Source organism: Plutella xylostella, chromosome 28 (genome assembly GCF_932276165.1).
Source record: "Plutella xylostella chromosome 28, ilPluXylo3.1, whole genome shotgun sequence".
Lineage (NCBI taxonomy): Eukaryota > Metazoa > Arthropoda > Insecta > Lepidoptera > Plutellidae > Plutella > Plutella xylostella.
The window spans coordinates 1,358,587-1,382,197 of NC_064008.1; the positions used below are offsets into that span (position 1 = coordinate 1,358,587).

Genomic DNA, 23,611 nt, shown 5'->3' on the forward strand with positions numbered 1-23,611 from the left:
AAAAAGTACTCTATGTTCTTTCCCAGGGTCTAGACCGTATGTATACCAAATTTCATTCAAATCAGTTCAGTAGTTTTGGCGTGAAAGAGTAACAGGCAGACAGACACAGTTACTTTCGCATTTATAATATTAGTTAGGATTTACTGTTGGATAAACAAATAGTTAGGTGTACAATGGTTACAATATGTATCAATAAACCATTTTGGTATGTATTGTACAGTAAAACCATTCATTATTCTTTTAACGCTTGAATATATTGAAACTGACAAAACATTTTGCCATTAAATTTGAGAGTAAGGAACTATAGTGAACCAATCTTATACCAGGGAACACAGAGTAACAGCTTTTAGAGAGTAATGTTCTTATGGGAACCCATAATAGTTGCAATGTTAAAAAACTGGATGGAAAACACAGATAAAACATAACTAGGTGCAAGGTATATAAGGCAATACTTAACGTAAGTGAATAGGGTAATTAGTCGCTGGAGTAAATTTGTTCAGTACTAATTAGGAGGAGGAACAACATACACCTAGGTACCTAGTATAGTAATCAATGCATTATCCACTAACTAGGTAGGTACATACCCTATACCCATGCAAACAAGGAAAGACAAAATGGGGTTACAGATTTTATTACAAAATTACTTACAAAACTAGAAACTTAACCTAAAGAATATGCCGACACTAATCCCAGTCTTGCTCCTCAACGTCATTACTGTCTGGTTCTAGCATCTTGGCTAATGGCGAGTCTTTTTCCTCGTCCATTCGTTTGAATAGCGAAGTTAACAACTTCTTGTTGATATGGTCGGTTTGGCTTATTTCCCGTGGAGGCTGGTCGTTTAACGGTTCTGGATTGGCAGGGGCTGTCTTTTCTGGTTCCGGCATTTCACTAAACGTGTTACAGTTTTTCAAAAGTTAGTAAAACCAGTAGAAAATCGGAAAATTTCAATAATAAAAACAAAAGAGTCAGATGACGTCTTGGTTGGATGACTACTACTGTAGGCCTACTAATGTAAATTGTTTATAAAAACTTTGAAGACTAGCATATTTTTGATATTCTTCATTTAGCCGGGTAGCATTGACCTTCAAATGTCAACGTGACAGTTTCGTTCCTCTTTACGCAAAACAAAATGGCTTTCCATTCTTTGCCACCACTCTTGTTTCCATGAATGACTTTTTGACTTTTACTTGAAACGGAACACCCAAAATGTTAATGTTTCGTTCAACTAATTTATATTCACAGTTTTTACACAAAATTATTTTTTTCGTCTCAGAAAATAAAGGGACTTTCCATTCGTCAATCATAAAAAAATAGTTTAATAAAATTAAAATTAGCATACAAAGGGGAGTACAAAATGGGTTTTATTTTGCTATTTTTTCATAAAATTCATTCTTTTTTTCATCTGGCAGCCCTCAAACGACGTTTTCCGACCGGACATTTTCCGTCGGCTGGCGTATTTTATCCGAAAAAGCCTTAAAAAAGGTAGAAAATCATCAAAATCCCAAACTTCTTTCTCACCAAGGTCCACCCTAAACTCTTTGTGCTCGTAAAAAGTGTATAAAACCAAGTGAAAACCGTCGCAAAGTCTTCCAGCCTCCCGTATCAAATCTTACATAACTTGTGCTGTATAGGACTTAACCTGTATCTATCATCTGATTACCCTGACAACCTTGATTTTTCCTACAGGACGTCAAAATGTTGGGTCGTTTTGCCCCGGGTGTCTGCACCCAGGTTGCTGCTGTGTCCCAGCAGCAGCAGACCAGAAATATGGCTACTCTGAAGCAGATTTCCATGCGTTTGAAGTCAGTCAAGAACATCCAGAAGATCACCCAATCCATGAAGATGGTGTCAGCTGCCAAGTGAGTATAGCTGGCTGGTAATAGTAGGAAGAAGTGATGGAAAAAAAGTTGATGTTTTGAATTTAGAATGATGAGAAGAATGTCATGGATTGTATTTTGTTTCTGGAGTTAAAGTTCTTATCTTTTTAAAAGTAAAATCAATGGGTGGTTGGTTGATTCAAGTCCTTGGGTTTAATTAAGTTTTTTACTGGCTCTGATAAGTATGGAAAGGATACCTATTTGATGGACATCTGCCATAGAATATAAACATGATTCAGCAGCACTGATTGAGTTTTTAAACATTGAGACAAATTAGATCCACACCCAAGGAGCGCCAAAACGCTTTGTCTTCTGCCTTCCTCATCCTGCCACTATCCAATACCTCCTATCTATGGTTCCACTTGACAGCTTCTTTACCTTTTGTTATTCAGTTATTCGAGACTGCCACTTCAGTGCACTGCACACTAACTGCCAATTTCAATAACTCTATCTACCAATGTCTGGTAGTTACTTTCATACTTGACACATTAAGGGGATCCCTTAAGCTAAAATGCTAAAGTCGGCTTGATATACTTGATTAGATTGGAAAAACGGTGGCTTCTATCACATTGATAAAAATATATATTGTAGCAGAGGGTATACTGAACATGTTAGTTGCTTAGAAATTGGTGCAGGATTATAATAAGTATGTTAAAAAAATTGCAAACACACCATGTCTTTTGCCATTTTTTGACTTATTATGAAAAAACCCTCGAAATCAGAGGGCCCATTTTCATGGAATCTTATATGTATGTGTAGGTAATTAAATTCTTAACAAAGTTACCTTAAAGAGTTGGATTTAATGGACCAGAAGTCAACTTTTTTTGCAAAAAACTAATAAATTCCGGTTTAAAAATGATGACACCGTGACAGATTTCAGATTTCTTCAGTCGTCGCCCTGGTGGCGGCCTGTTAGGAGCGATACCCACGCCATTTTATTTTTTATCAAATATTTCACAAAAACTGAGTAAATCAACAAATTATGACTACAAGTATTATTATACATATGCATTTGCTATGGAAAGTTAATTTTCTAATCATTTTAGATGCAGAAAAGCCGAAAATTCTTAGAAAACATTTCGCCTTTTCGATTTGTTTACATTTTTTACTATAGAGTTACAGATGCATAGATAAAGGTAAACATTGCACATAATGATACTTATTAGATTCTCCGAATAAGAACTATACGGTCAATGCAGTATGCCAAAGCGCGAGCCTGTTTATATTCTGAGGGGTAATTTATTTTATTTTAACGGTTGTGTATGGTAGGTAAGCTACACAATATACAGGGTGTTGAAAAGTAAGTTCATAATTTGTTTTATTTGAAACCAAAAACCGTAGTTAATTAAAAATATATATATTTTAAGATGTGGTAGTCTGTACACTACAGGTTGTAAAAAATAAGTAAGTATTTTTAAAAATTGAAGATTTTAGATCTTACATAACATATTATATCTCTGATCTTACATAATATATATTTACATAATTTTTTAAATCTATTTAACAAGCTTTGCAAAAAAGCGGTTAAGTGCGACTGTATCTCGCCATGAAAAAAATGAAATGTTTACTGTAGCTATGAATTTTATGCGTTACAAGTGGAATAAAATACCGCATAATATTATGTACAACTATGTAAGAGCCTAGTTTAAAAAAAAAAACTCATAAGAAAATATTAAATACACAGGTTTTTTAACCCCTGAAGGAAATAGAGGGGTGTTATAAGTTTAAAGTAAGGGCTGATTTTTTTTTTTAAATTAGGGTGATAGGTAATGTATTTTTTTAATGATTTTTTCAAATAGATAAATGTTATACCATTTTTAAATTGCCATAAAATTACCTATAGTTATAGTTATAGCAGGGCTACCAGTGCCCATTCGCCACTGCAACCTAAAAGATCTATAAATTATGACTCCCCATGCCGAGTCTCACTCTACAGGCCCAGGTCTTTTATAAACCTGATATTACCTATACAGGATGTTGCAAAAAGGGTATACTGTGCCGAAAGGGTTTGACTCAGGGGTTATTCTGAACAACTTTTGTTCTCCAAGTTTTGGAAATTCTCGAAAAATAAATTCGGTCTCTATAGTAAAAAGTCACGTGATCGAATAAGTTTCTATGTAAAAGGTTTTGTTACGTGAATTTTCAAAATTGTAGAAGAAAAGTGGATCAGAATGGCACCTAAATCCACTTTTGGCTAAGCTTTATACCCTTTTTTCAATACCTTCTATAAAATATCGTCAGCGTCACCTTAGATCGTAATCATCGTAACTCCTCGTGACCAAATTTTAGAGGAGACAAAAATACTGTTTTATTTGTAGTTCTAGTTGGCATACTACCCACCTAAAGTTTTTTTTAACTAGCCTAAAAATGATTTGTTTAGACAGTCTATCTTCCTGTTCAACCGCAGCCTGAGTGCCAGTGACTCAATGACTGAAAGGAGGCCATTAGTGCTCCTAAATAAATAAAGCAGGCCTGTAGATTATCTTTCAGTGTACCGACACATCTGATTGCTGTAAGAGCCTGATAAGCTCTTCGAACGAGTCATACCTCTGTGGTGGTACGGTTTCGACCTTTCGGACAGTCAGTTTGGCATCCGAAATGCGGATTCGAATAGTGGGTACAATACTTTGCGTTCGTTCACTGTCGGAGCAGGATAAGAACCACGGGCGAGTTGTTGCGCTGGCTGTTTGCTTAAAAATAGTAACCGCGTTCAACTCTATCCCCTAGAGGGCGAACCTTTAGGGCGGCTCTTGTATACCATCACTTGTCTTCTTATCTGCAGAAAATTGACAGAGGTCATACGTGTCTAACAAGTACATTAAGGATGCGAAAAGAGAGGGTTTGTTTTCACTGAAGAAGTTCAGTTGCGGAGTTCCACAGCGGTAGGTCTTGGACCCCTCTGCTGTGGAACTTGGCATACAACGCGGTCCTGCAAATCAAGCTCGCAAACGGCGTTAGCACAGTGCATTTTTCTAATGTCACACAGGTCGTGAGGTAGGCTGAGAGCCTCCTTCGGGGATGACATCCCAATGATTCATTACGAAAAAATTGCTGCAGCTGTGCTCGCCATGCAGTGCATGGGCTACTTCCGAATCTGGGGGCTGTTGCAAAGGAGTCCGTTGCCTCTATACGGTACGGGTTCCGTGCGATCTATGATCCTTCCGGGAGCACCTGTCTTGTCAAGTCGAAGAGAATGGCTCGTATTCGACGCAACCTGCAGTACTGGTGGGATTGGTTGGAGGACAGGACAGCAGGAAGCTGCAGCAGCCGTCATGCTGTGATTCGACGCATAGATGCAAAAAAAAGTTGAAAGTAACTTCATGTTAATAAAATATTAGATCTTAATTTAACAACATAACATTGCAAAAAAAATTAACATTGTTGAGTATGTTATTGTAATTTACTAAAGTAGTAATAAAAACAAAGGCTTATTGCATAGTTTTCGTTCACGTTCGCCTACATCGCACGTTGTATATGAGAATAAAGGGTATAATTACTAAGTTTTCTTGTTTAAAAATCACGGTTTGGGGTTTAGAGGAAAACAAATGGTAAAATGCGGAATACAGTTTTTTTTTTCGAATAAAGAGGAAAACATGTGAATTCAAAAAACGTTTCTATTGACACCAAAGAGTACTTTTCGCCGAGAAAAGTGGAGTTACAATGTTTGCGATCTAAAGTGATGATAGAACTAGAACTTATTTTTTCAGTTCACCTGCTGCTGCTGTTGAGTGAAATCGTAATTAGGTAAATGACTCCTTGACATGAAAATAACTTTTTTTTTATAATCGTTATAACAAAACCGTTTTTTTTAATACAGCAATATTTGTAGGTGTACTTACAGTGAGCAAAAGAGCGCAGCAAGGTGTAAATTTTTTGGTTTTTAAGAAACAAAAATATTATTTCTATCATATCCCAAATACACATAAGTACTTAAAAAAAAAAATACACACTCTCGCCTTGTACTAATGTACTCCCTTGCGGGGGTACTTACATGTTATTATTTTTCTGATGACCTCCCCATATCCCTTTGCCAGCTACGTAACCTTTTGTGACACCCTGTATATGCAGAGTTCTGCAAACTACTGTTCTGCTTTTGAAACACCAAAAAAAAACAGGTCGTCTAATTAAAAGGTCACGTGACCAAAAAAAAATTATATGAAGAAGCGTTTTTTTCATGAATATAAAAAATTACGTAGGATAAAAGTTTTTCAGAGTGACGCCTGAGTAACGCCTGAGTAACGCCCGTTCGGCTAACTATACTTTTTTTATTACACGGGGGCAGAGTTTAATACAACACCCTGAACTATTAAACTCTGATAATATTTTCGCGATTTTTTTACATTCTGATTTCATTTCCTGGCTTAGAAATAACATCAATAACATGCTGCACACGTAGGTTTCGGCATAGTATTAAACCCTTTTTGCAACAACCTGTATAAATATCGGCACGGGTACGACTTTATATATAATTAATTATGAAATATTAAAAATACTTTCAAATAAAAATAAATATTTTCGTATCACAAAACAATATTACTTACTTAGTATATTTTTAACAAAGTGGCATGTCTTCACTTTTATGTTTTCGAGTACTATGTTAAAATTTCATGTCATTGTCCGTAGAACGCCCCGCATACCTCAACCCCCCCTCACTAGATTTGACAGATTCTGATTTTCTTCCAGCTTTAGTGACAGCCTTAAGGCCCTGTTTCGCAGTATAGTGCCACAATCTTATCTGTTCCGGTGGTCAAAATGTGTACTAACGAGACGTCATTGTCAAACGTCATTTCATACTCTGTGCGTTATTTGAGTTGTCAATTTCTGTGAAGAGGCTGACGCTACGTAATTTAATTTGTTTTGTGATTTTCTGGGTGTAATAATACCAAAAGCGCTGAAAAGTGATGCAAGAAAAGTAATACTAGATATATTGGCTTTTATGCAGGAAGAATAACGTATTCAGGCGCCTTTAATTCTGTTAGAAAAATTTGAAGAACGAGTTGCAGCGGCTACAGGTTAGTGTTGCCAAATATGACTAATAATTTTACCCATATACTCACATGTAATTTTATTAATATTTTCCCGAGAGACCCGTACCCCAGCAGTGGGGACGGGATGGGTCGTGATGAAAGTATACTATAATCTTTATTTTTCTTTGATTTCAGGTGTGACTGAAGCTGCGTACCTACACCTTAGGCAGTATACCAAAAAGAATTTCTCGCACCTGCAGCGATTTTAGACGAAATAATGATGATTAATGACATCTTCTTCTTCCACTACGAGTATCAAGAGTTGGCTGGAAGAAATTGATTTTTGGCAATTCTTTTAATTTTATGCTCTTGTTTCTTGAAAATAAAGTGTTCATAAATAATTAATAAATAAAAATTAAGTACTTAATATTTTTTTTAAGTCCATCTATCTCGTTATTCTCACGACCCACATATATTACCTATATATCATTGTAAAATCTAAATTTAATGTCTAATTTTGTTTCTGTTCGCCGTGGACAAATTTTTTATACAACAAATGTCGTTTGATATATTATATCCTCTTTCATTTACTATCGACCCTATATTTTGATTTATCTATACTTATGAATGTACCTTATTATAAAAATAGGTAATAGCAGAAATGCATTGTCGTTTAAACCAGAAATAGGCAAAATTTCATCGATGGCATCACTGGATTCGATCACAGCGAAGTGGCCACCGGAACAGATAAGATTGTGGCACTATACTCGGTAAGATTATGACAAGGTTCATCAATTATATGTCATCTTCAAAGTAAATTCTTGACAGATGTGTCAAAAGTCAACAACTAATCTGGTTATTATCTAACTGAGTATAGTGCCACAATCTTATCTGTTCCGGTGGCGACGTCACTGTGATCGAATCCAGTGTTGCTTTCGATTAAATTTTGCCTATTTCTGGTTTAAACGACAATGCATTTCTGCTATTAGTTACCTATTGTTATAATTAGGTACATTCTTACGTATAGATAAATCAAAATATAGGGTCGATAGTAAATGAAAGAGGATATAATATATCAAACGACATTTGTTGTATCGAAAATTTGTCTACGGCGAACAGAAATAAAATTAGTTCTGATTATGTTCTGATAAAGGAGATTAAATCTAGATTACAATGGTATAGGTAATACAGGGTGTTAACTTAATTGCGTTGGAGCGGGAAATGGTAGATACAGCTGATGATACTGAACACGATAAGACATTAAAAAACGTATTTTATTTGCTTTAAGCTGACCAACATAAAACAGTTTTATTTAGTACATTTTAAAATTTCATAGTCACCCTATTCAGGTTTAGGTACGTTTGACAGAATGACCATGAACTTGAAAGCCAAGATCAAGGCCAAACAATTCAAAGCCAAGGTCAATAAAAAAGTATGCGTGCATCTGCACCACACTCGTGGAGCCACATCGTCAAGGTACCTACCGAGATTTTGGGTACTCAAAGTACCCAATCCATTGTAGACATTTCATTTTACTCCATAAGTATCACTTTATTGATACACAATTATCTTTTATGAATACAGAACATTTTCATTTTATGCTTCATAACATAGGTCACACGTATTCACAGCACAGCACAACATAAAACGAAATGAGGAACAAGGCTTGGTAATCAAAAGATAGAATTGTAGGTACCTTTTCCCTTTTAGGTAATACTTAATTGTAAAAAATGATTGTAAACAAGTAAACAACAATGACTGACTGACAGACTAGATCCACAGAGAAGGTAATGACTATCATAAATACTCGATGGTTATGATACGCAAGATTGTTATTATTCTACTGGTATTTAAAGTGAGGCCATACTTATTATGAGGATTTCCGTACTATTCGTCATCAAAGACGTCTCAATCGCAAGTACACAACACAAATCGAGATGAGCGAGTGTAAGTAAACCAATTCGTCATTGAAGTAGACCCTGTTATCATCCTGTTATGCATGTCCATCGGTGGGCGTTCGTTGGGCCGGTCTGTACGCATCTTTAGGTAATAAAAGAAAAATAAAATGTGGTGAGTATCAAGGGTGAATACTAAACGCTTACCTTATTCTGAGTAAAAAGGTTTAATTATTGTTCTGAGCTCCTAGAAAGTCATAAATTATATTCTGTACGATCTATCAAACTTTATGACAATCAGCTGTTTAATTGTTGATTAGTATGTCATTAATCACCATGAATAATTTCAATTTTATTTAATAATTGTTATTACCTACTGTGTAATTAATTACAATCATAGTTACATCAAATAAATTATGAAAAGTGAAGTTGATAACAAATTTACAGTGTGTGTTCTTTTGCAATCGAATGTCTCATTGGTTATGTGTTTGTGTAGGGTGACCATGTTTTTGATTAAGGTAAAACTTTCCACTTTACTTTAGACTTTAACCCGCCAGTGCTCGCGTCAAATTTCGTGACACAAACAGTCGCATGTGGGTCTTTTAGACCCGAAAGTAAATTGATCTATTTTCTCGAAAAAAAAAAGAAAATTTAGATATTATTGTACATCAAACGTAAGGTTAGTAATAAATCTATATTCAAATCAAAATTATTTATGAATTTATGGATAAAAAAATATGTTTTGACAGTTTCAAAAGTACAATGCTTCATGTTCTTATTTATCTACATAGGAACATAAATGACAGCTTATTTTTATTAATTTTATATTTACCAATAAAAAAAACTTAGTTTTATCTAAACTAATAACCATTCTTCTCAGTAACAAAAAAATAATTAACTTTTTATATAAAAAAATAATCAACAATCAGCCTTCAAAGTTAACATAAATTTACATACAAAATTACTTCTTCCTTGTATTGATTAAGTATATAATTAGGTATTTTCTTCGGTATTTTCACATATTCGGATTACAATTAATGCATAAAAATGCAGTGTGATCTCTACAAAGATCGTCTAAAAGGTTACGTGACATTTCTGAAAAGAAAAAATAATAAAATAAAAAAAATATCAAAAAAATTATACTGACACAAAGCGTCGCTCATGGGTCGAAAAGACCCATACTCACTTTGAATATCCATCCTGCCCAAGTGCCGCGGGCAATCTGGTCGGGGTGGGGAGTGCGGCTAGCCTATATGGTTACTTAAAGGTACTAGGCACGCCAATTAGTAATATCAAATATTTTAAAAGTTATCGTGGTATAAATAGAGTGCTGGGTCTTTTCGACCCACGCGCGACTATCCGCGGGTTAAACATAAATATTCGAGATTCTGATGTTTTTTTTCTTAGAAACGTGCTTGGTTAGACTAATACTAACCCCCATTTCCCGCTCAAACGCATTCTAGTTAACACCCTGTATATGTGGGTCGTGGGAATAACGAGATACGACTTTAAAAAAAACTATGAATTATGATTTTTGAACACTTTATTTTACATTTTCTAAAGTAACAAGAAACAATTAAAAGAAATTCTGACAGTGTGCAAAGGCTAATTCATCATCATCATCATCACGACCCATCACGTCCCCACTGCTGGGGCACGGGTCTCCTTCCAAGGGCTAATTGCCAAAAAGCAATTTCTTTCAGCCAACTCTTGATAGGTTGGGAAAACAATGACATGTCATAAATCATCATTATTTCGTCTAAAATCGCTGCAGGTGCGCGAAATTCTTCTTGGTATACTGCCTAAGATTTAAAGTATCATGTCATGTCCTCACACCTGTAATCAAAGAAAAATAAAGATAATATACTTTTCATCACGAGTATCACGTCACGACCCATCCCGTCCCCACTGCTGGAGTACGGGCCTCTCAGGAAAATATTTAATAAAATTACATGGAGTATATGGGTAAAATTATTCGTCATATTTGGCAACACTAACCTGTAGCCGCTGCAACTCGTTCTTCCAATTTTTCAAACGGAATTAAAGGCGCCTGAATACGTTATTCTTCCTGCATAAAAGCCAATATATATAGTACTACTTTTCTTGCATCACATTTTAGCGATTTTGGCATTATTTCACCCAGAAAATCACAAAACAAATTAAATAACGTAGCGTCAGCCTCTTCGCAGAAATTGACAACTCAAATAACGCACAGAGTATGAAATGACGTTTGACAATGACGTCTCATTGTTGCACATTTTGACCACCGGAACAGATAAGATTGTGGCACTATATTGCGAAACTGTGCCTAAAAGTTACAACCTGTCAAAATTGTATGAAAGTAACTATCAATCATTGATAGAGTTATTGAAACTGGCAGATGTACACATAGTGCTTGGACATTCAAGTTCTTTCTACCTGATAATATGACATTTAAAATAAAATAGATTCATTTTTTGATATTTTCTCCTCTACATCAACTAGCCTATTTTATGTGTTTTCTTCTACAGGTATGCCCGTGCCGAGCGTGACCTGAAAGCCGCTCGCCCGTATGGCGAGGGAGCCGTGCAGTTCTACGAACAGGCTGAGGTATGCATCAGACATCTCCAAGAGAATGCTGTAGGAAATAAAATGCTATCTCAGATATTTCAAGGTCTGAAGGTTCCATAAGAGAGAATCGAATAGAATAACGGTCTTATTCATAAAAAAACCTTAAAGTAGGTTTACTGAGCTCAATAGTTACGGAACACATTAAGCCTATTTGAGGTTTCGTAAAAATCTCTATTCATAATAGTTCCGTAAACCTTCAGTAACTATAGTGATGCTAATAGATTTCACAGACCAAACATTTTGACATTTACCCTATTAAGTTGCCGGTCCGACGAAACCATAAACAAAAATAGCGAAAACTTTCATTCATTTATCAATCTCTATTATCTATGTTAGCCACGGCGCGGCACTTAAAAAAGTTTACGTTGGCTTAAAGGCGCAGTTGGCCAAGCCAAAACCCACAAAAAAAATAATTAAATTTTTACGTTACCATGGCAACTTATTTTCAGCAAATATTAACTCACAACAAATGTCAAATCGTCAATAAAGCAGAACAGCTGTTGACCGGCCGCCATGTTTTTGTACAAGAGGAGGCTTACGGAAGGTGTATAGTAGGGTCCAGCCAACTTTAGCATATCAAGGTTTTACGAATCAGTTGGAGAGTTCTTTATCGCTATTGATCGTTTATGAATAAAGTTTTTTTGACATTTGCTTATAGCAGGCCTATAGGTCTCCCGTAACTTTTTATGAATAAGACCGTAATAATCTATAATGTTTCACCAAAGCTGCACTGGACTTAGCCACACTGTCATGACTGGACCACAACTTTTTATGTACCTAGTGGTAAATGTTTGCCTCTGCCTCTCACACACATTATGAACAACCCTGGGTGTAGCGGATTGCTTACAGTTGCAAAACGAAGATAACCGATGGCCGTAATCCACTTGAACTTGCTTCTTAAGGTTGTTGAATACCTAGGCTTAGGTAGGTGACCGGGGCAGAAGTAAAACTCCAGTTTCTTTCTTGAAAAGTGAGCAGAAAGGGAGGCAGAAGTGTTTTCAGGCTTCTTCTAGTCTTCTTATTGTTCCTCTGTTCGGCTGGCGTAGTACGATTTCTACCTAGCGAAATGGTTGCTTAGCTACCTCGAAGCTATGCCGCACAGACGAACCTTGTTTTTTAATCATTTTTTATTGCCCTCTTTTGCTTCCCTTTACTGTTTCAAACGCATTTATTTATTATAAAGACTTAATCTATGTACATTTTAACGTTTTAATCAACTTAATTACTAAATAATCTAGCAGGGAAATAAAACACACCTACTCTAGGTATATAAACTAAAAAGTTATAACAATTTTCCTTACATTTTACTAAGTAATTTCTAACATTGCACAATCATCAATATCTCTTTATTGAACTTAAAACTAGTTAATAACTTATGTACATGAACAAAATAAACGTAATCATCATGATTTTAAACAGAAAAAAGGAAAATAAAACAATCAAATTTTCACAAAAAATAAGACCCAGGCGGAATTGGTCACGCAAGCGCTATCTGTTTAGCGCAGCATAAACATGGCCGCTTTTGGCATTGTTTACCGCGGTGCGTATTGTTTTCAGCATTCGTCGTCAACAGTCTCCCCCTCGTTACCTAGTAACCGGTTCCAGGTTCTGGCGGCAGGATGCTGAAGTCATATCGGGTGGTGCTGTAGTCGTCAGGATGATCAGCCTTGTTGCAGGTCTTCGCAGGATGCCGTGCTTGGTTCTCACGTCGACGATTCTTACTGTGCCGTCTGGTCCAGGGTGTGTCGCGACGATCTCGCCTCTAGGCCACGTACCACGTGGTAGTGAAGAGTCCACGATTAGTACGATGTCACCGACCTTTGGGTTAGTGTAAGGTCGGCCTGGGTGGCGGCGTGGCAGCAGTGTAGGTAGGTACTCCTTCGTCCATCGTGCCCAGAAGTGATCCGCTAGGAGTTGGCAGGTCTTCCACGTCGCAGTACCAACAAGAGAACTATTGTGAAACGTTCCCAGTGTCGGCAGACCACATGATTTTCCAATCAGAAAGTGATTAGGTGTTAGTGCTTCCTCTGCGTCTGGGTCAAGACTTATTTCAGTGAGTGGTCTTGAGTTTACCACATGTTCGACTTCCAGGAGTAGTGTGTGAAGCACCTCTTCTTTGGGCGATCTTTCATTCAGAGTTGCTGCTAGTGCTGTCTTCACGGAGCGTACGAGGCGCTCCCAGGCTCCGCCCATGTGTGGGGCCCCGGGAGGGATGAATTTCCACGTGATTCCGTAGTTTTCAGTTTCTCGTACTAAGTCTGTTTGTGATAGACTTTTCAGCTGTTCTTGAAGTTCTTTGTTCGCGCCCACAAAGTTAGTTCCGTTGTCGCTGTATATTGTTGCAGGGGTTGATCTGCGGGCAGCCATTCGCCTCAGCGCCAGTATCATAGAGTCGGTTGAGAGTGAGTTGGCCAACTCTAGATGGATTGCACGCGTAGTCAGGCATGTGAATAATGCACCCCAGCGTTTTTCGTGACGTCTTCCAACTGTCACAGTCATTGGGCCAAAGTAGTCCACGGCGGTACATGTGAAGGGCCGTTGATAACTATTCAGTCTTTCTTTAGGTAGGTCGCCCAGGGGAGCACTCTGTGGTTTCTGTCGGCGTATTTTGCACGTTAGGCATTCTCTTGTTATCTTCTTCACGGAGTTACGTAATTTCGTCACGTAGTATCGTTGTCTTATCTCATTCATGACTGTTTGATGGTTGCCATGGTGAAGTTGTCGGTGTTTCTCTTCGATGAGTAGGAGCGTGACGTAGTGACTTCCATCGAGCACGGCGGGGTTCTTGTAGTCGTGAGGTAGGTATGGAGCGGCGCCGACTCTCGTTGATAGGTATATTATGTCGTCTTCAGTTTTCAGCGTGAGCGTCAGGTTTTTCAGTTTTGAGCTTTTAGGTATTTTGGTGTTATTTTTCAGGTGATGTTTTTCGCTCTTGAAGCAGTCGTCTTGTATCTTGCGGATTAGGTATTTTTCAGCTTTGTTTAGGTATTCTTGCGTAAGCATCACGTAATTTATTGTGCTCCGTTGTTGAGTAGGAACAATTTTGCGCGGGATGGTTTTGGCAGTCTTCTTGATACGCCAAGTGGTATCTTGTGTAATTTTCTTGGTTACTTGAATTTGATTTTTTCTTGATTTAATTAGTTTCTTGAATATGTCGACGGCTTGAAACACGCGGGCGGTCGCTCGTAGCAGTCGCGTGAATTTTGAAAACTTTTCAGGTTTGATAAGCTGTTCTTCAGTGTTGATGACGTGCAGGGCGCAGTTTGGTTTTTCTTCACCGGTAGTAGGTATGTTGGGAGAGCACTTGTCTTCTGGCCATTCTGATTCATCACAGTAGAGGAACGGTGGGCCTGTGAACCATCTGTGTTGTATGTCGAAGTGAGAGGGCGCGTTTCGTGTAGCGTCGTCTGCGACATTCTGAGCAGTAGGTATCCATCTCCACTGAGTCGGCTTCGTGTGATCTTCAATTTCGGCTAGTCGGTGTGCGACGAAGGGCTTGAATGTTCTCGGGTCCGACTTTATCCATGCGAGGACAGTTCTCGAGTCGGTCCAGTAGGTAGACTTGTTTATTGTTAAGTCCGTTTCTTTTGTTACTGTGGCGGCTAGGCGGCAGCCCAGTAGTGCGGCTTGCAGTTCTAAGCGTGGGATAGACACGGGCTTGAGTGGTGCCACCCGTGACTTTCCTGACAACAGCTTTACTTCGACGTGACCATCGGGGTGTATTGCTCGCCAGTATATTGCTGTTGCATATGCCTTTTCACTCGCGTCGCAGAATACGTGAATTTCGCCTTCAGTTAGCTTCGTTGTAGTGCATCTAGGTATATTCAGGTCTTGTAGCTTTTTCAGGTCTTGCAGCCACGTTTTCCATTTTCGTTCTTCATTTTCTTTCAGAGGCTCGTCCCATCCGATGCCCGTGCGGCATACATCTTGTAGCATAGCTCTTCCTTGTACAGTTATCGGCGAGGCCAGCCCGAGCGGGTCGAACACGGACATTACTGCGCTTGTTGCCTCGCGTTTCGTTGGCGGTCTCGTGCCCTCTATGGCGTCAGACGGTGTGTTCCGCAGGTTCAGCGTGAAGTTGAGTTGATCTGAAGACACGTTCCATCGGAGTCCCAGTGTTTTCTCGACTTGTTCGCTATCTTTTCCCAGGTCGATAGAACCGTTGTTTCGCACGTCTTCGGGGAACTGTTCTAATATCTGTGGCCTGTTGCTAGCCCATCCTCTGAGTAGAAATCCGCCTTGTTTGTGTATGTAGTCGACTTCTGAGATGACACGTTTCGCGGTTTCTTCAGACTGAAAACTTTGTAGGTAGTCGTCCATGTAGTGGTTGCGTTCTATGGCTTGTACCGCCTCTGGGTATTTTTCTTTGAAGTCGGCTGCGTTGCGATTTTTTGCATATATTGCGGTGCACGGTGACGATGCTGCGCCGAATATGAGTGATTTCATTCGATATTCTTTCGGCTTCTCGCTGTCCTTTTCTCTCCACAGGAATCTGAGACTATCTCTGTCTTGCTCGCACACTTGAATGCGGAGGAACATTTCCTTGATGTCACTCACGACTGCTATCGGTCCCTCTCTGAATCGCAGTAGTACTCCGAATAATGATTGCAGTAGGTCGGGTCCAGTCAGTAGCGCGTCATTTAGACATTTTCCGCTACTTCTTGCGGCTGCGTCGAACACCAGGCGAACCTTCCCTTTCTGTGGATGCACGACGGCGAAATGAGGTAAGTACCAGGTTCTCGGTGATGTAGACGGTCCAGGTACTGGTTCAGCGTAGTCACTGTCGAGTAAGTTTCTTATTTGCTTCTCATACTCGCATTTCAGCTTTTCATCTTTCTTCAGTCGTTTTTCTATACCGATTAGTCGCTTCATTGCATTTTCGCGGTTGTTTGGCATAGTTTCATTCGGAGTTCTCCATAATAGACCTGCTTCGAGTCGGCCTTCGGGTAGTCGTCGGCATGTTGCTTCCAGTATCTCGTTGGCTTTCTTCTCGGGGTCATTTGAAGGCGTTTTGGGAGTTACGCCTAGAGACTCGATGCTGAAGTGATGTTTGATTAGCTCGTCCATCTTGTCTTCGCGAGTTGTTCGTATGTGGTTCACGGCTATCACTGGTCTTGTGCTGAATGTTGCACAACCGTGTAATGTCCAGCCTAGTCTTGTGAGTGAGGCTACAGGTTTGTTTCGGTCTCCGGATTTCACGTCTTGTGATATGATTAGATGCCAGTTGTCTTGTCCAATCACTATTCTCGGCCGCACGTTGTCGTAGGTAATCACGTCGGCGATGTCGGACAGGTGCGGACAGTCTTCTATTAGTGTGTGTGGCACCATTTGTGACGAAATGCTCAGCTTCGAAATCGTGTAGGCATTCATTTTTTCAATGTTTCGTGCGTATCTTCCTTGAATCTTCAGTTTCAGTCGCCTTGAGTCGGGCTCGTTCATTCGATGTCCGCCGATGCCTTCTATGCATAGACCTTCCTTTGGACCGGTGGCTCCGATGCAGTCGGCCACTTCTTCCTCAATGAGTGTGATGGTGGCTCCTTCATCCAGCAGGGCGTAGACTTCAGTAGTATTCTTCGGGCCGTATAACTTCAGCGGCACTATCTTCAGGTATCCTTTCATGGTGCACAGGGTGTTGACTGAGTGCGTCTGCTTGTCTTTAGCTTGCTGTGGTGTATTCGTGGGTTGTGTGTCTTTAGGCTCGGTCGACTCCTTCTCGCCTTCCTTATCTCGGTGGAGGAGCCTGTGATGTGATCCTCTGCACCCGTTTTTTCCACATGGTTTCGCGCGGCAGTTGAAACCCCGGTGTGTGGAGCTCAGGCATCGAAAACACACGTATGCCTTCTTGGCAACCTCCCATTTTTCTTCCAGTGGTAGCTTCATAAATTTCTTGCATGATTTCAGAGCGTGTTTGTCACTGCAGGCTGGGCACTCTTGATTGTCCTTCCGAGAGGTCAACATAACTTGGTGGTATTCTTCATCGTCGTCGATGATCGACTCGTTCTCGGACTCGGCACTGCTGTCGCTTATTTCTTCTTCATAGTTGTCCGCTCTTGTCATGTGCACTTTGTTCTTCATGCGGTTGCGCAGTGTTTCTCTCTCCTTCTTGATGTATGGTCGGCTCTCGAACTCGCAGGCTTCGAATTGATCGGCGGTCCGGTTCAGGAAAGACGTGAGCGCGAGTAATACTGGCCATTCTCGTGCTTCTTCTGCGGCTTTATATTCAAACCACTTGAATCTGATCATGATGCTCATCTTCGATAATATCTTCTCATATATGTCTTCAGAGTGTAGCATGTGTGTGCGCTTCGTGAGTTGGATGGTGTTCACCACGTTGGCTACGACCCCGGCGAAGTGAGCGAGGTTGCGAGCGTCGTCAGACAGCGGCTTCATTTTCTCGATGATTTCTAGTTCGCTTCTTATCAGTCGTAGTGGTTGACCGAATCTTCGTTGTAATGTGTCGATGATAAGCTTCGGATTTGTATCGTTGAATAACATCGAACGTACTGCTTCTTTAGCTTTTCCTTGTATGGCTTTTCTGAGCCTTGCGATGTTCTCAATCTCGCTGAAGTACATCTCTGTATCTCTGTATGTCGCTCTGAATGCGATCCAGTCGCTCGGCTCCCCGGTGAATGTATGCAGCTCACTCATGTACCGGGGTGCGATCGGCGGCGGCTGATGATGATGAACTTGTCCATCGTATGGGGTGGCGCGTGTGTGCGGCGCTGTAGGTTTGCCGTTGTAGAGACGTGGCGGTTCTGACATGTGGGGTGCCTGTTCACAGTATCTTCCGTACTCCAGTCGCTCCCCCTCGTGTCGTCTTGCCGATGTGTGAGCTTCCACGTGTGATGTTGGAAGTGAAGTGAAGCGCTTCGCTGTTGATTCCTCGACCCATTTGTCAATATGGCTCGATCGTCCGGCCTGGCCATGAGGCTCGTCGTTGTCCTCCTCCAGGTCGCTCAGATCTGTCTCGGATTCCAGGTGAATCAGCTCCAGCCTCATCTTGGCTAGCTCCTGTTCAGCTTGCGCCTTCTTCGCTTCTTGTCGCTTGATCTCGATCATCTGTTCGATTTCCTTCCTTCTTCTTACTGTCTTCGATGTCGAGGCGTGCGACGTTGGCCTCCTTCGAGGTACCACAGTGTGCTCTGACCCGGCCCTCTTCTCGTGATGGGTCGGTGCAGTCATCTCTCTCTCCATTGGCTTGTTGCTGGTACTTTGCTTGCTGGCCGGCTCGTTGAGTTTGGCAGTCGACTTGGCTGAGTTTCTTGACGTTCTTGAGGTTCCCGTTGCCCCGGACGTGCCCGTGGTACCGGACGTGCCCGTGGTGCCGGACGTGCCCGTGGTGCCGGACGTGCCCGTGGTGCCGGACGTGCCCGTGGTGCCGGACGTGCCCGTGGTGCCGGTGACCTCCGTGGATCTGGTGGCGTCGGTTGTTGCTGTCGATGCTGACTCTGCCGGCGAGTTGTTCGTTGTGCCTTCTCTCTCGCGAGTTTCGACGGCTCTCCCTTCAGCGGTGGGGGTCGTGTTCCGACTGGTCTTCGCTCGTGTGTTCATCATGTCGCCGTTCTGCTTGATGTGGGCTCCACTTGATGTCCCTCGGCGATCTTCTCACATACTAGGCGAAGGCAGTCTACTTCGATCGACCGCACCGCTTCTAAAGCGTTAATTGCAAATACGCAACGTCAAGGTGTTACGTAATGCAACCGCGCTGAGCGCGTAGTTTCTCGAACACTCCGCCTCTTCTGTGGGACGCTTAGCAATATACGAGCCGATAGAGTGGCAACGTAATCGCATCAGCGTAGGCTTCGAATCGTCCTCTTCACAGCGTATTACTCCCAGTAATCGCTTATAGGTTTGATTCTCCTCCTCTTCAGCTGCTGGTCTCCTCCTCTTCGATGAAGCTTCTTGGTTGCAGAATCCGGCACTCGAAGGACCATGAACTGTAGCGGATTGCTTACAGTTGCAAAACGAAGATAACCGATGGCCGTAATCCACTTGAACTTGCTTCTTAAGGTTGTTGAATACCTAGGCTTAGGTAGGTGACCGGGGCAGAAGTAAAACTCCAGTTTCTTTCTTGAAAAGTGAGCAGAAAGGGAGGCAGAAGTGTTTTCAGGCTTCTTCTAGTCTTCTTATTGTTCCTCTGTTCGGCTGGCGTAGTACGATTTCTACCTAGCGAAATGGTTGCTTAGCTACCTCGAAGCTATGCCGCACAGACGAACCTTGTTTTTTAATCATTTTTTATTGCCCTCTTTTGCTTCCCTTTACTGTTTCAAACGCATTTATTTATTATAAAGACTTAATCTATGTACATTTTAACGTTTTAATCAACTTAATTACTAAATAATCTAGCAGGGAAATAAAACACACCTACTCTAGGTATATAAACTAAAAAGTTATAACAATTTTCCTTACATTTTACTAAGTAATTTCTAACATTGCACAATCATCAATATCTCTTTATTGAACTTAAAACTAGTTAATAACTTATGTACATGAACAAAATAAACGTAATCATCATGATTTTAAACAGAAAAAAGGAAAATAAAACAATCAAATTTTCACAAAAAATAAGACCCAGGCGGAATTGGTCACGCAAGCGCTATCTGTTTAGCGCAGCATAAACATGGCCGCTTTTGGCATTGTTTACCGCGGTGCGTATTGTTTTCAGCATTCGTCGTCAACACTGGGCATCCTTATTAGCTGGGTCTTTACAACAATAGTTGCTCAGACAAAGCACTTGACTCACCCTATTTCATTTCAATCCTACTTTCACGTCAACTTTTCTAACAAATTCACCCCCAACTCCTATGCCCTTCTAGGTGACAGCCACGGAAGACGACCCGAAGCAGCTCTACATCGCCATGTCGTCGGACCGTGGCCTGTGCGGCGCGTGCCACACCGGAGTGAGCAAGGTCATCCGTCTGAGGCTGGCCGAGCCCGGCGCGGAGAACATTAAGGTGAGATGTGGTCAACTTTAGTTTTTTTTTTTTTTTTTTTTTTTTCACTTTTCATTTGTTTGCATCATTGCAATCTATAGCAGTGGGCTATAATAAGCAATCTCTTTCTCTACTTTGTATCTCCTTGGGTTGTTGTAGTAGCAGAGTGAGGCCCATTGACCTCCATCCTCCTTTTTTGTTACCATTCATGGGAAGGTTCCACTATAATTTCAGTTCAAGTATGTTCTTTTTCTTAAGTCGTGTAAATTTCGGCGCATTATCTGTTAGCAGTGCTGATGCGAGCTCATTAGGGTGATGGAAAAGTCGTGACTGATAGGTCAGGCTGGCTTTCTTTATTTCTTCTGCCACTGTAGGTATCTTTAAGTCCATATACATGAGATTGTTTGCTATATGCCATGGTATCCCAAGTATCCGTCTCAATGTTTTTGTCTGAAACCGCTCAAGGATGGCAATGTTGGACTTACATGCTGTTCCCCATAATTGGATACCATAGGTCCATATGGGTTTAATAATGGCCTTATAGACCAGAATTTTACATTCTGCTGATAATTGTGACCTGCGTCCTATTAGCCAGTCCATGGATCTCAATCTGCAGTCAAGTTGCTTTCGTTTTGTCCAGATGTGTTTTCTCCAGGTGAGTCGTCTGTCTAGATGCATTCCTAGATATTTTGCATCTTCTGCTTTTGGTATGGGTTGCGCATTCAGGTAGACAGTGGGGCAAGTTTCTCGCCTGAGAGTGAATGTTACATGTACAGACTTGGATTCGTTAGCCTTGATTCTCCATTTGTTGCACCATTTTTCCATTTTATAGAGGGCAGTTTGCAGGTTCTGTGATGCAATTTCTGGATCTTTGTGACTAGCAAGATAAGCTGTGTCATCAGCAAATGTACCTGCCACTGTTTCTTCTGTCGTAGGGAGGTCTGACGTGAATTGAACTTTAGTGAATTGAACTGTATTTACTAGCCTTCGGTACGAATTTGCCTTAAAAGTTGAAGATGAAGTGTAGCTTAATCATCATTCACTGCTGAAGAAACTCCTCACCAAAAGAGCGCCTCTGTCCTCAGCCTTCCTCAAATGATGTTCATCATCATCACCCATCACATCCCCACTGCTGGGGCATTGGTTTCTTCTAATGAAGGAAGGATTTTAGGCCTAGTTCACCACGCTGGCCTAGTGCGGGTTGGTTGACCCGAGAGTGCCCGACTGTCAGATGTTTCCAAAGGCCTCTGACTACGCTTGACGACTGCTGCCTATTCATTTATTATTAACTCTGTAATTGTATGTATGTTTGCAGGTGATCTGTGTGGGCGACAAGTCGCGCGCCATCCTGCAGCGTCTCTACAGCAAGCACATCGTGGCCGTCGCCAACGAGGTAACTACATAATGTTCTATGATATACAGTAGGTTGTTTAAAACGGCTATAGTAAGCCGAAATGAGATGATTCACTCGCCGCTGTCATGCCAAAAACGGGTCCGTTATTGATGTAGATAAACGTCACTATATCATGATATTCGTGATTCACCATATATACGGCACTGCGATTTATAGAACGTGCATTAAACAAGTTTATCTACGTCGATAACGGACCCGTGCCACAAGGCCAGGGGGTCATTTTTAAATACTAAAGTTTCACAACTCATAAAATACCTATTACCTTTGCAACAACCTGTACAGTTTTCTCTTCAACTTTAAAGGGATTTTCTGTGGGAATGAAAGTCTTGTAGCACACAGGAAAATTTGCTTTACCATAGAATTTCAAAGTGTAGATTTATACATGGCTGGAAATAACAAAACTCCAAGCCTTATAGTAATATTTAGTGTATTCAACACTACAGGTAACATAAATTTATAAGTACATTACAATTAAATATCTTCCCTCTCCCCTTAGATCGGCCGCCTGCCGCCCACCTTCACCGACGCGTCCAAGCTGGCCACCGCCATCTTGACCTGCGGCTACGACTTCGGCTCGGGCAAGATTATCTACAACAAGTTCCGCTCCGTCGTGTCCTACCAGCAGAGCGACATGCCGCTGTTCAGTCAGAAGGCTGTTGAGGTTAGTTTTACTGTGTAGATGTGGAATTTCAGTATTTAGATGCTGTTTTTCAGAACGTAGATGCGGTTTGTCAGATTGGAGATGCGGTTTGTCAGCATCTAAAGAAGACGTCAATTATTAACTCAGTGATACTCGCCCGCTTCATCATTTCTATACAGTGCGGCATTGAAAGTAGATGTGCGATGCCAATAACGCAATCGCTTACAGCCAGGCGAAAAAACTACATTCGCTTCTCGCTGATAGTTTCTAGTTCTACTCGTTTCTCGTTCATGGTCTCCGGTCGGACCACTGCCATAGATCGTCAGCATTTATAAGACATAAATGTTATGGTGCTTTCTTTGAACATCATAAGTAATTTACTAACGTCACTTCATATAACATGATGTCTTTTCTTGCACCCCGATATCCTATATCTAAGATGAAATTGGTTAAGATTTTATTACACATTTTACATAACCCTTCCTTCACATTTTACACCTGAAAACAAACTATAAATGTCTCTTTAATGGACCTCCACAGCCATAAACACCAACTAACCCATAACCTTCTCAATTCCAGAACGCCCCCAAGCTGACCGTCTACGACTCTCTAGACTCCGACGTCATCCAGTCTTACATGGAGTTCTCTTTAGCCTCTATGCTGTTCTACGCTTTGAAAGAGGGCGCATGCTCAGAACAATCATCCCGAATGACGGCCATGGATAACGCCTCTAAGAATGCTGGAGAGATGATTGAGAAGCTCACTCTGACCTTCAACAGAACTCGCCAAGCCGTGATTACTCGCGAGCTGATTGAGATCATCTCTGGAGCTGCCGCTTTGGAGTAAAAGGCAGCCATTTTGTTTTCTGTCCGCCATTTTGGGTTAATGTCACTGTTTGGTTGGAATTTAATTTTAAAACTGCCAATGTATTCAAATCATGTATGTATCGGTTATTAAATGTATCTTTTGAAATAGCGAATGTATGTAACAAGATGTCGATAATATGGAAATAGTATGAGTATGCGAGGGAATTTGTAAAAAATACACGCAAGAAATGACGTCACTGGCTTTTAACACCTTTTTAGAGGTTTTTTCGGATACTCGTTCTGTCGGTTCGGGATTTTGTATGTATGTATATTGTCAACTTATTATTTAAGGATACAGTGGTGATTAGTAATAAAGTTCTGTTTAGATCAATATTACTTTTTTCTTTATAGTAAACTATTTTAGGGACGCTTACCCAAAACTCACATGAATACTAAAAGAAAAATCAGA

The 23,611-nt window shown here is 40.6% G+C and overlaps 1 protein-coding gene across 1 annotated transcript; it reads left to right on the forward strand.

The window, feature by feature from the left end:
• The first annotated feature begins 1,339 nt into the window (after positions 1-1,339).
• LOC105384612 (ATP synthase subunit gamma, mitochondrial) lies at positions 1,340-23,533 on the forward strand. Its single transcript, XM_038111271.2, has 7 exons — positions 1,340-1,482; positions 1,687-1,859; positions 11,250-11,328; positions 20,166-20,303; positions 21,598-21,675; positions 22,193-22,357; positions 22,916-23,533. Exons 2-7 carry the CDS (start codon positions 1,696-1,698, stop codon positions 23,180-23,182), a joined length of 891 nt encoding a protein of 296 aa, XP_037967199.1. The 5' UTR covers positions 1,340-1,482; positions 1,687-1,695; the 3' UTR covers positions 23,183-23,533.
• The last annotated feature ends 78 nt before the right edge of the window (positions 23,534-23,611 follow it).